This window comes from Oncorhynchus mykiss, chromosome 25 (assembly GCF_057628025.1).
Source record: "Oncorhynchus mykiss isolate SJ-2025 chromosome 25, ASM5762802v1, whole genome shotgun sequence".
NCBI lineage: Eukaryota > Metazoa > Chordata > Actinopteri > Salmoniformes > Salmonidae > Oncorhynchus > Oncorhynchus mykiss.
Genome location: NC_143046.1, coordinates 44,165,108 through 44,181,461, shown reverse-complemented (window position 1 = coordinate 44,181,461; position 16,354 = coordinate 44,165,108). Strand labels below are relative to the sequence as shown.

Below are 16,354 nucleotides of genomic sequence, written 5' to 3'. Positions count from 1 at the left end.
TGTAACTGAGTCAGGTTTGTAGGCTTCCTTAATCGCACAAGCTTTTTCAGTTCTGCCCACAAAGTTTCTATTGGATTGAGATCAGGGCTTTGTGATGGCCACTCCAATACCTTGACATTGTTGTTCTTAAGCCATTTTGCCACAACTTTGGAAGTATGCTTGGGGTCGTTGTCCATTTGGAAGACCAATTTGCGACCAAGCTTTAACTTGCTTTAACTGATGTCTTGAGATGTTGCTTCAATATATCCACATAATTTTCCTCCCTCATGATGCCATCTATTTTGTGAAGTGCACCAGTCCCTCCTGCAGCAAAGCACCCCTACAACATGATGCTGCCACCCCCGTGCTTCACGGTTTGGATGGTGTTCTTCGGCTTGCAAGCCTCCCCCTATTTCCTCCAAACAATAGAATGGTCATTATGGCCAAACAGTTATATTTCTATTTCATCAGACCAGAGGACATTTCTCCAAAAAGTACAATCTTTGTCCCCATGTGCAGTTGCAAACCGTAGTGCAAACCGTAGTGGCTTCTTCCTTGCTGAGCGGCCATTCAGGTGATTTCAATATAGGACTCGTTTTAATGTGGATATAGATACTTTTGTACCTGTTTCCTCCAGAATCTTCACAAGGTCCTTGCTGTTGTTCTGGGATTGATTTGCACTTTTCGCGCCGAAGTACATTAATCTCTAGGAGACAGAACGCGTCTCCTTCCTGAGCGGTATGACAGCTGGGTGGTCCCATAGTGTTTATACTTGCGTACTATTGTTTGTACAGATGAACGTGGTACCTTCAGGAGTTTGGAAATTGCTCCCAAGGATGAACCAGACTTCTGGAGGTCTACAATTTTTTTTCTGAGGTCTTGGCTGATTTCCTTTGATTTTCCGATGATGTCAAGGAAAGAGGCACTGAGTTTGAGGGTAGGCCTTGAAATGCTTCCACAGGTTCACCTCCAATTGACTCAAATAACGTCAATTAGCCTATCAGAAGCTTCTAAAGCCATGACATCATTTCGGGAATTTTCCAAGCTGTTTAAAGCCACAGTCAACTTAGTGTATGTAAACTTCTGATCCATTGGAATTGTGATAAGGTGAATTATAAGTGAAATAATCTGTCTGTAAACAATTATTGGAAAAATTACTTGTGTCATGCACAAAGTAGATGTCCTAACCGACTTGCCAAAACTATAGTTTGTGAACAAGACATTTGTGGAGTGGTTGAAAAACAAGTTTTAATGACTCCAATCTAAATGTATGTAACTTCTGACTTCAACTGTATTTAATCAAGTGTTGGCTTTGTACCACTCTGAAGGACCTATCCCTTAGAACACAGAACATCCCTACCACAGAACAATCACAACTGGACACTTTCTGGGCCTCTGTCTCAATCTGTCTACATCTGCTCTCAATGGCCCAGAAAGGAAGATACTAACATTGCAATACAGTAGCAATTGTCATGGCTTTTATAAAAACTGATTGAAGACAAACCAATCCAGACTATAATTAGGACACTATGAAATCTTCTATGGCTTTCTTATCTCTGTTTCCGCCTCCTCTTTTCCTCCTCTCTCGCTCTGTCTTGTTTTCAAAGTGGGGACCTCCCCAGAAACCATCTATTATCCAAGACACTTGACACATTAAAGGGGAATGGAAACACTTTAGGAAGTAAATCTAAGCAAAGAGATGTATTCGATCCTGTTAATGATTAGTTATTGGAGAAACGAGACCAAGATGAGACTCTGGACAAAGCGGATACGGTATAATAAAGGCCGTTTATTCATGCGTAATGATATTTGGCAAAACGTGCTGCACGGCTCCCATTCGTCCAGTCTTAAGGAAACCTGCCTTGGAGCCTTTTGGCTATCGGAAGAAGAGGCCTAAAAACATATTTGTGCAGTTCATTTATACATTGAAATGACGTAGGTAGATTCTGGTAGTCCTGGCTCCTGGTAGGCTGCTTGTAGGTGATAGACAGTCCTCCCCAGCCTGGTGTCAGTATCCCATTGGTTCTCGACAGAGTTCTTTGTCTTTGGAGCCCATCCCAAAGGGTTTTGAGTATGTGCGTGTATTTATGGGTTTTCAGTGTGTATATTATCTTAGTCAGCCACCCGTGTGGGGGTTTCCAGTGTAGTTAGTATATAGAGAAACAGAGAGAGGGGGAAGGTATAACACAGAGTACAAGCCAAAATTGCATGGTTAAGCCCAGGCAGACAACAGTCAGTGAATGCATTATTACATGTTTTAATATGTTATTACAAATCCCCCTCTTCACCTCTGAATAGACGTGACAAAAACTAAAAGTAAGAAAAATAGAACAGGAAACTTAGGACATTTGTAGTCCCCCTCTTCACGTCTCCAAAGAGACGTGAAAATTACTCATATGTGCATGTTTCAAACTCCACCAGAGGATCCTCCTGTTGTAGGAGGGGGAACATCAGTGCAGGGTCATTATTTGGTGCAATAGCAGAAGTAATAACTCGAGAAAGCAGGGAGCAGGCACATGGGATGCAACAACAGCCACAGAGGGTTAATATTGCAACAAACACAGAGATAGAGACCAGAATAGAAGAGACCAGGACCTTATATTTACCAAATGCATCCATCCAGGAGTCCCACGTGCTGGTATCAACCCCAGAGTGGGATTTCGATTTTGAAAAGCCATAAGGGAGGTAGCCGCCAGTTGACCATGTATGGCCTCAAAACCTTGTTGAGTCCAGTTACCTAATTTTTGGGACGTTGAAATGTATATAGTTAATGCGGTCAACATTTTTATTCACAGTGCACCACCAGCAGAGAGATGATTCAAAACCTGCGGCGACCTGGTCCACCAGCTTGTACTCATCAGGGACCCCCCTAGGAACACCTATAGCATCAATATACGTGGGATCCCCAACAGTCAGGGCTGCTTCCCGCTTGGTTCTGGTAGGCAGAAACTGTGGGTCCACAGCCTGTATCCGGGTCACCAAATCACCCACACCTATAGGGTAAACAGAGATAGGCAGCAGAAGTGTTACAAGCGCACAAGTACCCGTAGCATTATTGGGAGTTCTGTCAAAAGCCGAGGTCCCCCACACCACCACCAGATGTCAGCCCTGATCACTGGCTTAAAACCACCAACTACTACGATAGTATTTGTACACCAACCAACAGGGAGCAAACCTAACTGTAGTATACCCCCTGTCATGTTAATACAGGAGAATTTGGCCCAGGCAACATCAGAGGAAAATACTGGTGCCCTGACCGTAGCGGAGACAACAGGGTAAACTGCATCCCACAAGGATCCTACCAGTCGGATTGTCTTTGTCCATAAGGGGCATTAAACATCCAATCTCGACAGTGGCCGGGACAATGCGGAGCAATGGTCTGGCACCCATGCAAACTACGCAACTAGTGGGGGTTGTATTGGCTGCTTGTTCGGTCAATAATAACCAATTGTTAGACAAACCTGAGACACCTGTAGCAACCCGAATGTTCTCATCCGGGGTAGGGGTAGTGACCACTAAAACAGCAGAACCCCACCCATCCCTGTGCTGGGGTAGGGTATGTGGCTTTGCCATATTGTCACGCACCGTCACAGAAGTAGGCTGTGGTTGTGGCGTAACGCAGATATATAGTGTGAAATGGACTTCAGTCCTGCTGGTATCTACATATGGGGCCAACGTAAAAACCTGGCAACCCATAGTGGTCCCAGGTCGTACAATCAGCTTTAGTTGAAAACCAGTGCGTGAAAGTGTAAGCCGTTTGCGCCAGGCAAGGACAACCCGTCCCTTGGAATAGCTGGACCCTGTTTCCACCACCAGGTTTTTCCAAGACCACTCACCATATCCCCCTTTGGTTATATACCAGTTAAAACTGGAATAGGTCCAGGCAGGTAGCCCCAGACTATTTTGCGCATGACCCAAAAGGCTCCAAGGCAGGTAAGCGGTGGTGGTGGCATTGAAAGGAAAACACAAGGTGGTGCTCTTCAACTCCTGGGGGGTGCACTTAGTGACCCCCACCTCACGCCTAGAAACGGTATGGTCTTGTGGTGGATAGGAGGGAAAAGAGAGAGAGTTAGTTTCACCTGGCAGAGTAGAATTCAGTGTGTGAATCTGTAGTGGGTGCATCTGTTGGTCTATAAGCCATGTGAGTGTGCATACAGTGACTCCTCCTATGAGAAGAAAAATAACAAACAGGGGTCCGGAGATCCCCAACCGTTCCCAAGGAGTACGGTGTGACTTAGTCAGTGAATATGGGGCTGAACCTCCCATTTTCCCTGACTAAGGAGGTGCAAGATTTGGGGCCGAATGTAGACCACTTAGGTCGGTTCTGACTTCCGTCAGTGTGCGGGAAGGGGTTGGAGCTGGTGTACAATGTGTGAGGTGGTGCAAAGGTGCGCCCAATTTACCTTTGACCTGGACTGAGTGTGAAGTAACCTCCTTCACTTCGTACGGACCAGTCCACCTGGGTTCCAGCCACTTTCTCTTCTGGACCTTTACCCTTACCCAGTCTCCAACTTTTACCTTCAGTGGTGGCGTGTCCCCCGGCAGCTCCCCCTCCTGGACCTTGTGAACCTGGGTAGAGAGTGCTGCAGAGAGAACCGTCAGTTTTTTCACATAATTAGACATTACAATTTATTGCACATCAAGGGCGGGCATATGACCTCCCTCCCTTGGTGGGCCAGGCATGACTCTACCAGTCATTATCTCATTAGGAGAGAATAGGTGCCTGACCCTTGTGATGCTCTCATGGCCATCAACGCCAGGGGCAGGGCTTCGACCCATTTCAACTTCGACCCGGCACATACGTTTGACTTGCGTGTTCCATGAGACCTTGGGATTGTGGCCTATAACTGATTTCGCATCCTCCCCCGCCGTTGGAATTGCCTCTACCCATTTGGAAAACCTATCCACCATCACTAATAGGTATTGTTTCCCATTAACCACATTATTCGTCCCCATGTCAGTGTAATCTATGCTAATATCCTGAAATCATGTCTTAGGTACTGGGTATGAGCCCATTGGTGTTCGATATGGTTTCTTTGGGTTGTGTCTGTCACAAACATTGCATTCATCACAAAATAAATCATCGTCATAAAATAAGTCAGTCATATTTTTTATGTGAGGGTGCCACCAGATGTGCGAGGCCTTTTGGAGGGTCTTTAGTTTGCCTTCGTGTGTGGGGCCATGTGTTTCTCATAAAAGTTCTGGGTCCATCAGTGTGGACTGCTTCATGGGCATAGGCTGAGTCTCTATAGATATTCACAGTCTTTCCTTTTCCTCTGATGAGGGCCTGCGTCAATCCGATGATTTCAGCTAATTGGGCCGATGCTGGTTGAGGGATGATGGCTGATTGAAGGGTGACATCACGAGGTGAGCTGTTTTTTCAATAGCTTTTGCTACTGCAGCAACGTATCTGGAGCATGTTGTCTATCCTACCTCAATGTGGTCAAGTTTGAAGAGTAGTACATCAAGACCCTTCTCTCCCCCTCTTGTTTCTGGAATAGGACGGATGAGGTGAATCCTTCCCTTTCAGAAACATCCAAATGGAACTTGTTCTTGTAGTCAGGTGCAGTCAGAGCTGCTGCCGCTGATAGATCTGTTGTCAGGAGTGCTATGGCTGTTGATGCTTCAGCCGTCCAGGCCAGGGGTGCATGGAGGTTCCTTGATCGTAGGATGACCGGTGCTGCCACCCCCTCTGGGCCACACACAATGGTACAACACCTGATAGGTGGGGTCAGGTGCATCATGTCTTCGTCCCAGTCTGCAGTGTAGAGGCAGTCATCAGTTTCTGTTGCATTGAGTGTGCAATGGATCTCATCTTGGGGATTCTTATATGGGTGCAGAGTGTAGATTTGAGCTTTCAGTTGGTTGAACTTAAACTGGATGTGAGGGGTGGCAGGCCCTGTGGGTAGGCATTTTAGTCAGTACACTTCTGGGGTTTCAGACAGTGTGGGCATCTTTTATGGCCAGGGCATGGTGTTCCCTGCCATACCTGGAAACTGTGGTTGGTTGTAATCTTGCTGTTGCTGCTGCATGTGGCTGGGTCCTGGGTGGTTGTATTGTAGAGGAGGGGGTCCTCTTCTTCCTCCTCCTCATCCTGTGTTCGTGGCTTTGGCTAGTAGTGTTTTCATTGCAGTTGGTGTAGCCATGTAGAGGCTCCTCCATGTAGGCTGGGCATCTGTCCCATCAATGTGGTCTTCCAAGGCTGGTACTCAACGAAGCGTGGATCAGCTGCTGGGCGTAGGGGAAGTTGGTAGGCCCATTCCTGCTCCTTTCAGTGCTTGTCTCAAGCCTATGATTTCAGCTAATTGTCTGTGTTTGGAGTAGAGGAGAACTGAATAAGATCGTGGCCTTCTCTCTTTAGGAGGCCCGGTTGAGATCCACCTTCCCTTCCTTGTGGGTAGTTCGGCAGGGACCCACCTGGGCCTTGTAGTGCTGTGGGGCTTGAGCAATCGGGCCTTTCTTCACAGACGAGGAGGCCTTCTTGAATCCCCACAGTCATGTTCCCTTTTAGCTGTCCTCCCTGCACCATGAAGACCGGGGCCTGTATGGCTGCTGGTGTGGTGTGGGTTTTAAATGGGTTGTGTGGGAGGTGTGCGAATGGATTTTGTGAATAGGGAGGTGGCACTTCAGTCTTCTCTTCCTGTGGCAGTGGCGGGTATAGAGAGAGCGGGGCCGATGGGGTGGTCACGGTGGGCGGTGGTGTGTTGTGGTTGTTGATTGTGCCTTCTCTGACGTCATCTGAGGCCCCAGCAAGCACCCCCATCATATCAGGTTTATTTTGTGGGCGTGTCCTTTTTGTCTCCTCTATTGCCCTTGTCCCTATTCTCAGCTCAGCCTCAGCTCTCTCTCTCTCCTTCGTTCCTTCCTTCTTGAAAAAATGGCTGCTATTCCTTTCTGCCTCACTCTCTTTCCCGTGCCTGACTGCCTCCTCTAATTCTCTTTCCATAGCGCTGAGTTGTTCCCTTGACGGGGCAAATCCACTAATGTAACCTGCCTGGGTCCATCTCAGCCTAATTTCCCCCCATATCTTCTTTATTGATTTATACTCCTGTTTTCCTCCTGCCCTTTCCTGTATTCTCTGATCTAGATATTCATTGAATTTGAGTTTGGGAACGGTAATTGAGGCCATATTGACGATTCACTATGTCTGGGTCCGATAAAAAATAATGTAAAACAATTAAAAAACAGCTAAATGTGCTAACAAGACATTGCACTATGGCCCTCAGCAACTATGTGCACTTAGCCGGTCACTTGGTCGAAACCAGCAATGTATCCCTGGTGCCAACACAGACTTATCTCTCGTGTCTCACCCTCGTGCACACAGAGTTTTGTAGAATTACTGTACTATAATATCGAAAAGGGATATTCGCAAGATAATTATGCGTCTAGGGTATTTTATTGGAGTAATTTTACAGCTTCACACATTTCTACTGCCTGGCAAAATGTTAGTGTCCCAAACGCCTACTTTTGGGTCAATGACAATGCATTCAGATGCCTTCTATAATATTTGTCAAATTAATTATAGGCAACCCCAACAGCACAAAGAGAACAGAAATCAATTCGTTACACGGCACGGCGGCCGCACAACCCCGCCCAAACCTTTGACTCGGCGGTCAAATTTAGAGCCGGTGGTCAGTATCACTCGGTCTCATGGAACGGTGAATCAGTGACATTAATCTGGAGAGATCAGGTTTAATTCCTTCACTCATAGTCCAATTATTTAGCTTATTAACTGATGCTCCTAGTGGGATGCCTACCCCACTAGTTCCAGTCTTAAATATACGTCTCGATCAATTAACAAAAAATTTCATCATCTCATTCATATTTCATTTCACTGAGTTATCGAATCCCTCACCGTAACACCTACACGATTGCCACATCGAATATTGCCAGACTATATGGATCCGATTAAAACAGTGCATCACATTCCATCAAATTCTGTTATCAAATCCTTCACCGTAACACCTAGTCGATTTACATATCAACTATTGCCAGACTATATGGATTAGATTTTAAACAATATATCACATTCTGTCCTCCAATTCCTCACCGTTACACCCAGCCGATTTACATATCAATTGTTGCCAGACTATTTGAATCAGATTTGAACAATATATTTACACAGATATCATTATGCAAATGCCTTTGGTTATCGGAAATGTTTTCATAAATTTAACGGCAATTCATACTCACGCACTCAGTACTCCTGATCATAATTTGGATATTGACTATGATATAATATGCAGATTTTGATTTAACAGGTTCTGCTTACCTTATAGTGTCGAGCTCTTTGATCAGTTTCCTGAGGCGAGTTGAATCCCCGATGGCTCCTGTAGACAGGTCGCCCGTCCTTCTAGAATCTGTCGTCAACTTGTCTTTTCTCTCATCAAGTCTATGGACCGAATTCATGGGTTTCAACCATCCTCTTGCTACCAATTTGTTAATGATTAGTTATTGGAGAAACGAGACCAAGATGAGACTCTGGACAAAGCGGATACGGTATAATAAAGGCTGTTTATTCATGCGTAATGATATTTGGCAAAACGTGCTGCACGGCTCCCATTCGTCCAGTCTTAAGGAACTATCGGAAGAAGAGGCCTAAAAACATATTTGTGCAGTTCATTTATACATTGAAATGACGTAAGTAGATTCTGGTAGTCCTGGCTCCTGGTAGGCTGCTTGTAGGTGATAGACAGTCCTCCCCAGCCTGGTGTCAGTATCCCATTGGTTCTCGACAGAGTTCTTTGTCTTTGGAGCCCATCCCAAAGGGTTTTGACTGTGTGCGTGTATTTATGGGTTTTCAGTGTGTATATTATCTTAGTCAGCCACCCGTGTGGGGGTTTCCAGTGTAGTTAGTATATAGAGAAACAGAGAGAGGGGGAAGGTATAACACAGAGTACAAGCCAAAATTGCATGGTTAAGCCCAGGCAGACAACAGTCAGTGAATACGTTATTACATGTTTTAATATGTTATTACAATCCACTAATACTAAACATGTGCATTTAACATAAAAACATCTCTATATTTTGTATTTTGATCGTCAACCAGGTTTATTTGATCTATGGTCAGCGGAATTTTTAATTGCCATAGTAATGACTGTCGCCAGTGCGTCACTGGCAGGAATCAAGTGGTATTGAGTTTTCGCGAGGAGATTGAATCGAAGAGAGTTAAGTTAGGAGCGGACAACGAAGATGGCAATAACAAGTAGTAATTCAAAAATGAACTGTGTAGCGCGAGGCTGTATGAATTGGCAACAAAAAAAATCCCTCTGTAAACTACCATCCTGCCCAAGGACCCACAACTTTTGAAGAAGTGGCTCCATGTCCTGAAGAGGAAGGACGTGCCAGCTCGAGCTAGCAGGATCTGCAGACTGCACTTCGCAGAGGCAGACCTTTGCGAGGAAGGGCACTTTCAGTCAGGCAACCGGGAGTTTCCGAATGGAAAGGAGTCATACGCCTACGTTGAAGCCCTCTGCTAGTGCCTCCGTTTGTTATGGTGTAGGGGTTACCGACCAACCATCATCAACATCGCTGACTTTGGAGTCAAGCAAAAGCGACTGAACGCGAGCCAATACAATGAAGTCTGAGGTAACGTTAACCGGTCATGACTGTTGTTGACTAGGCTAGCGTTAGACACTGGACAACTTGGTTGCAACTCTAGTTGAAGGTAACCAGCTAATTGCATCAGAAGTGTTTTGTGTAACACCCCCAGCAAATAACTTTAGCAAGCAACTCAACTGCAACTAAAATTGCAACAGTTTATCTGTGTACCCCTGTTATTAGGTAGTTACTGTAGCTAGCTTCCACCTCAGATAGTCAAGTACTGTAATACATTTTGTTGACAGATTTGTTTTTGTATTGTTTTGTTAGCTCCACCTAATTTAGCTAGACTGAAGTTGACATAGCTAATGTTTGCTGAAAAATAAATGTCCCTGTATTTGCTGTGTGTGTGTGTGTGTGTGTGTTGACAAAGCATTCACGATAGGAAGCTTGTTAATGCCAACTGGGTTCAGTTGTCTTAACAAAACGTTTTTTGTTTTTTTAGGATGACATCTTCATCCCTGAAAATGTTTTCATCCTGGAGGAGACTGTGCAGGAGGGAGGCAAAGGAGGTACATGCAAATCCATGTTTTTTCAAGTATTTGCAGTGATTCTTGAATATAACTATAGCCTAATAGATGCCCTAATTGTTTTCTAGCACCAGGGAAGAACGGTTAGTACAGCATGCCAAACTGACTCCTGGGTGCCAGAGTGTTCCTGTGCTGCGGTGGAGAAGAGGTCCACCGGGACCATCACTAAAGAGCTCGGGGCCCAGCTAGATTGAGCTCACAACCATCAGTATATAACTGAGTCCTGCCCCTATACTCCACAGATGGAGCTGACAGAGAGTGAGATCAGTGAAGACCACAACTCGCTGTATGAACCTGAGAGCTCAGAATCACGATCATCACAGTGCGAGCCAAGATATACTATCGATCACTTTGGGGGAGCGGGATGGTGTTCCGAAAATGGAGAAGGAGCAGGCCATTCAACAGCGAATTCAAAGATACACACATCCACAAAGGAAATCAGGTTGGAATTGTTTTTCAGCTGATTTTTTTTTTTACCCATTTCAACCCGTTTTTAACCTTGTCCCAATGGATGTGCTACCTTGTCCGGGTCCTGCTGTTTCGACTCTCTCTCAACCTATGAATGCTCAGCTATGAAAAGCCAACACCTCAGGAGCAAATGTCAGTTGAACTGTTGCACCCTCTATAACCACTGTGGTTATTATTTTGATGTAAAAAGGGCTTTTGAAAAAATACATTTGAGTGATTGATTGTTTGCTGTGCTGGATGCTGTGTATTCACTAACTGTCTGAGTGATGGGACATTTTTATAGTATCTGTAACATATTTTGGGGTGTATTTAATCTGCATCTTAACTTCTTAAAGTGGCAATTAGCAGTAGAAATAATAACAAAGTGTCTCCCTGCTCCTCTTTGGGTAAAAAGCTGAGGGATTGGGGCTGGAGAAATGTAACCACTCTTAAATTCAAAGACAGTACTATAGATGCATGGACTGACCATCCATGATATCAACATTGTAATCCTGTTTCTATGATCTGTTTCCACTGCTATGTACCCAGTTCGCTTTGGATAAAGGCGTCTGCTAAATGGCATCTACAGTGGGGCAAAAAAGTATTTAGTCAGCCACCAATTGTGCAAGTTCTCCCACTTAAAAAGATGAGAGAGGCCTGTAATTTTCATCAGAGGTACACTTCAACTATGACAGACAAAATGAGAAATAAAATCCAGAAAATCACATTGTAGGATTTTTTATGAATTTATTTGCAAATTATGGTGGAAAATAAGTATTTGGTCAATAACAAAAGTTTCTCTCAATACTTTGTTATATACCCTTTGTTGGCAATGAGGTCAAACGTTTTCTGTAAGTCTTCACAAGGTTTTCACACACTGTTGCTGGTATTTTGGCCCATTCCTCCATGCAGATCTCCTCTAGAGCAGTGATGTTTTGGGGCTGTTGCTGGGCAACACGGACTTTCAACTCCCTCCAAAGATTTTCTATGGGGTTGAGATCTGGAGACTGGCTAGGCCACTCCAGGACCTTGAGATGCTTCTTACGAAGCCACTCCTTCGTTGCCCGGGCGGTGTGTTTGGGATCATTGTCATGCTGAAAGACCCAGCCACGTTTCATCTTCAATGCCCTTGCTGATGGAAGGAGGTTTTCACTCAAAATCTCACGATACATGGCCCCATTCATTCTTTCCTTTACACGGATCAGTCGTCCTGGTCCCTTTGCAGAAAAACAGCCCCAAAGCATGATGTTTCCACCCCCATGCTTCACAGTAGGTATGGTGTTCTTTCGATACAACTCAGCATTCTTTGTCCTCCAAACATGACGAGTTGAGTTTTTACCAAAAAATAATATTTTGGTTTCATCTGACCATGTGACATTCTCCCAATCTTCTTCTGGATCATCCAAATGCTCTCTAGCAAACTTCAGATGAGCCTGGACATGTACTGGCCTAAGCAGGGGGACACGTCTGGCACTGCAGGATTTGAGTCCCTGGCGGCGTAGTGTGTTACTGATGGTAGGCTTTGTTACTTTGGTCCCAGCTCTCTGCAGGTCATTCACTAGGTCCCCCCGTGTGGTTCTGGGATTTTTGCTCACTGTTCTTGTGATCATTTTGACCCCACGGGTGAGATCTTGCATGGAGCCCCAGATCGAGGGAGATTATCAGTGGTCTTGTATGTCTTCCATTTCCAAATAATTTCTCCCACAGTTGATTTCTTCAAACCAAGCTGCTTACCTATTGCAGATTCAGTCTTCCCAGCCTGGTGCAGGTCTACAATTTTGTTTCTGGTGTCCGTTGACAGCTCTTTGGTCTTGGCCATAGTGGAGTTTGGAGTGTTTGAGGTTGTGGACAGGTGTCTTTTATACTGATAACAAGTTCAAACAGGTGCCATTAATACAGGTAACGAGTGGAGGACAGGGGAGCCTCTTAAAGAAGAAGTTACAGGTCTGTGAGAGACAGAAATCTTGCTTGTTTGTAGGTGACCAAATACTTATTTTCCACAATAATGTACAAATAAATTCATAATAAATCCTACAATGTGATTTTCTGGATTTTTTTTTTAATCGTCTGTCATAGTTGAAGTGTACCTATGATGAAAATTACAGGCCTCTCTCATCTTTTTAAGTGGGAGAACTTGCACAATTGGTGGCTGACTAAATACTTTTTTGCCCCACTGTATTATTGAAGTCTACTTTGACTCTGCCAACTAGCTGCCCAGTGTAGTTACCATTCCTTTCCAATAGACGGTAGCCAAAGCTAGTTGAATTCAGTACTCTGATGACAGGGGCACGGGATTAGTTTTATCTTCAAAGCAAGTTTATCTGGTTACGCTTGAACCTGTTGTTATAGTGGACAAGCTAACAAACACTATTTTTACATAAGGCGCAAGCATAGATTTACTAAATGAACTGGTTTTCTTAAAACTTTTATTCAATGCCTTTGCTTTTGGGTGTGCTCGCCTTATGGAAGAAACAACACGCGCAGGGATGAGACGATGTGCACCTCGTCTAATTCTCCCTTGTGCCCATAGCTTGAACTGCCGATAAACTTCCAGCCTGTGTGCTCCGCAAACAAAATCATAAGAAAAGTTAGTCTGATACCGAAACTAAATCACAATGTATTTATAATGAGCATGCCACATTATTGGTTAGAATGAGATTTCATGATGCTTTCTGCGATTCGAACTGGTGATAAACATTGTTATAGGATAATGATTGTATATATTGAGCACCTATCCACTACTGATATTAACCTTAAACAATTTATATTCAAGCAACATTTCACCAATTATTTAACTGGCATATCGGCTGCTAACTGGTCGCGTAACCTCTTTTGCCAGGACACGTCCAATAAATACATTGCCATCCAGACAGACTGACAGAAACCTCTGACTGGATGTAATACAGTCACCATCTAGACAGACTGACAGAAACCTCTGACTGGACGTAATACATCGCCAGACTGACAGAAACCTCTGACTGGACGTAATACATCGCCATCCAGACAGACTGACAGGAACCTCTGACTGGATGTAATACATCACCATCCAGACAGACTGACAGAAACCTCTGACTGGACGTAATACATCGCCAGACTGACAGAAACCTCTCACTGGACGTAATACATCGCCATCCAGACAGACTGGCAGGAACCTCTGACTGGATGTAATACAGTCACCATCTAGACAGACTGACAGGAGCCTCTGACTGGATGTAATACAGTCACCAGAAAGACTGACAGAAACCTCTGACTGGACGTAATACATCGCCATCCAGACAGACTGACAGGAACCTCTGACTGGATGTAATACAGTCACCAGACAGACTGAAAGGAACCTCTGACTGGATGTAATACAGTCACCATCTAGACAGACTGACAGGAACCTCTGACTGGATGTAAAACAGTCACCATCCAGACAGACTGACGGGAACCTCTGACTGGATGTAATACAGTCACCAGACAGACTGACAGGAACCTCTGACTGGATGTAATACAGTCACCATCTAGACAGACTGACAGAAACCTCTGACTGGATGTAATACAGTCACCAGACAGACTGACAGGAACCTCTGACTGGATGTAATACATCACCATCCAGACAGACTGACAGGAACCTCTGACTGGATGTAATACAGCCACAATCCGCTGGGATTTTGGGCTGAATCGCCACCACCTCTCTATAACACACACACTCCTACTCTAGCCATTATCTAGCAGACCCTCTAGCTGAGGTGTTTCAGCCAGCATGTCTGTGTTATTACTGCTACGAGAACAAATTATTTGATCTGGGACAACGATCAGCTCAAACATGAATGTCTTCAGTAGGTTTATAGGCACACTAACTAACATTTCATTCTTTGTATTAAACTACTTCTCAGACTCGGAGCTACTCTGTAAATTCAGCCATTTTTGGGAGTTACAAATTTTTCTCTCCTGCCAGTGACGCAACAATGCCAATATGGCGATTTACAGTTACAGTAGGCTACCGTTCTAAATCCTAGTGTTTCCATTCCCCTTTAAACTGCACTTTTGATTAGATGTATTGGCTCTCTGGTAAGCAACACCACCTGCCACCAAGTAATTGCATCATCAGTCTTTCTAGAGCCAAGTATACTGAACAATAATATAAATGCAACATGTAAAGTGTTGGTCCCATTTTTCATGAGCTGAAATAAAAGATGGCAGAAAATGTCCATATGTACAAAAATTGTATTTCTCTGAAATTGTGTGCACAAATTTGTTTACATCCCTGTTAGTGAGCATTTATCCTTTGCCAAGATAATCCATCCACCTGACAGGTGTGGCATATCAAGAAGCTAATTAAACAGCATGATCATTACACAGGTGCAACTTGTGCTGGGGACAATAAAGGGCCATTCTAATTGTGTAGTTTTCTCATACAACACAATGCCACAGATGTCTCAAGTTTTGAGTGAATGTGCAATTTACATGCTGACTGTAGACATGTCCAACAGAGCTGTTGTCAGAGAATTTAAAGTTAATTTATCTACCATAAGCCGCCTCCAACGTCATTTTTAGAGAATTCGGCAGTACATCCAACCGGCCTCACAACCGCAGACCATGTGTCACCAAGCCAGCCCAGGACCTCCACATCCAGCTTCTTCACCTGCAAGATCGGATGAGGAGTGGCGTGCTCAGGAATATTTATGTCTGTTATAAAGCCCCTTTGTGGGGGAAAAATGAATTCTGATTGGCTGGACCTGGCTCTCCAGTGGGTGGACCTGACTCCCAAGTGGGTGGGCCTGCGCCCCTGCCCAGTCATCTGAAATCCATAGATTAGGGCCTGATGAATTTATTTCAATTGACTGATTTCCTTATATGAATTGTAACTCAGTAAAATCTTTGAAATTGTTGTATGTTGTGTTTATGTTTTTGTATTCAGAATAGCTATTGGAAGATCAGGCTCACTCAACTTACAGAAATGAAATGCTGTGCGGGGACGGACGTGGTACTGAAGAGGTTCCGCTGTGAGGATATGTTGTTTTATGAGGCCGGGGTACTGTAGAGACTCCACTATGGGGGCATGGCACGTTGCGGGGACAGGCTACTGTAGAGACTCCAATATGGGGGCATGGCACGTTGCGGGGACAGGCTACTGTAGAGACTCCACTATGGGGGCATAGTACGTTGCGGGGACAGGCTACTGTAGAGACTCCACTATGGGGGCATAGTACGTTGCGGGGACAGGCTACTGTAGAGACTCCACTATGGGGGCATGGTACGTTGCGGGGACAGGCTACTGTTGAAACTCCACTATGGGGACATGGTGCCTTGTGGGCACATGGTACCGTAAACCCTCCACTGTGGGGACATTGTGCCTTTTGGGGACATAGCTTGCCTTGTGGAAATAATTGTGTTAGGGCCTCTTCTAGTCTTTACAGGAGAGAGCATGCTGGCTTATAGGGACCAGGCTTCCGTAGAGACCCCACTCAAAGGACTTGTTGTCTTTCCAACTGCAGAATCGCTGCAATATAAGACTTGATGTTCTATATTCACAGCGATGATGTCATTGATTTGTTTGTTTGGATTTTGATTAGAGTTGTGAGTTCTCCAGACACACTACTGTGTATGAGGAAGATGTGTGGACAGACCAAGCTAGTTGTCAAGCCTGATGCATGTTAAACACCCACAGGGAAGCATTTAGTCTGCAACACACACACTCATACACACCCACACACTCTTCTCTGAATTGATTTAGCCTGACAAACACACCCCTCTGAACACATAAACAGGCTCTAGGGAGGGTTCCCTGGGGACTCATACAGTTCGGTTATATC

The 16,354-nt window shown here is 44.7% G+C and overlaps 1 protein-coding gene and 1 long non-coding RNA gene across 13 annotated transcripts in view; one reads left to right on the top strand and one right to left on the bottom strand.

The window, feature by feature from the left end:
- LOC110505197 (ecto-NOX disulfide-thiol exchanger 2) overlaps positions 1-16,354 on the top strand; it is a 316,865-nt gene that overhangs the window by 220,695 nt on the left and 79,816 nt on the right. For 2 of the 12 annotated variants that reach the window (XR_016491734.1, XM_090219976.1), the window contains exons 4-5: positions 10,025-10,091; positions 10,178-10,551. The exons of the other annotated variants lie outside the window; for them this stretch is intronic. Coding sequence is in view for 1 of the 2 variants with exons in the window: in XM_090219976.1 (XP_090076102.1) it covers positions 10,398-10,551 (154 nt within the window). In the remaining variant the exon portion in view is untranslated. The remainder of the gene's footprint in view (positions 1-10,024; positions 10,092-10,177; positions 10,552-16,354) is intronic. 12 annotated transcript variants of the gene reach the window in all.
- LOC110505198 (uncharacterized) lies at positions 1,749-8,578 on the bottom strand. The gene is made up of 2 exons (XR_016491738.1): positions 8,252-8,578; positions 1,749-4,562 (listed from the first exon to the last, which is right to left on the bottom strand). It is a non-coding gene; the product is annotated as an uncharacterized LOC110505198 (long non-coding RNA).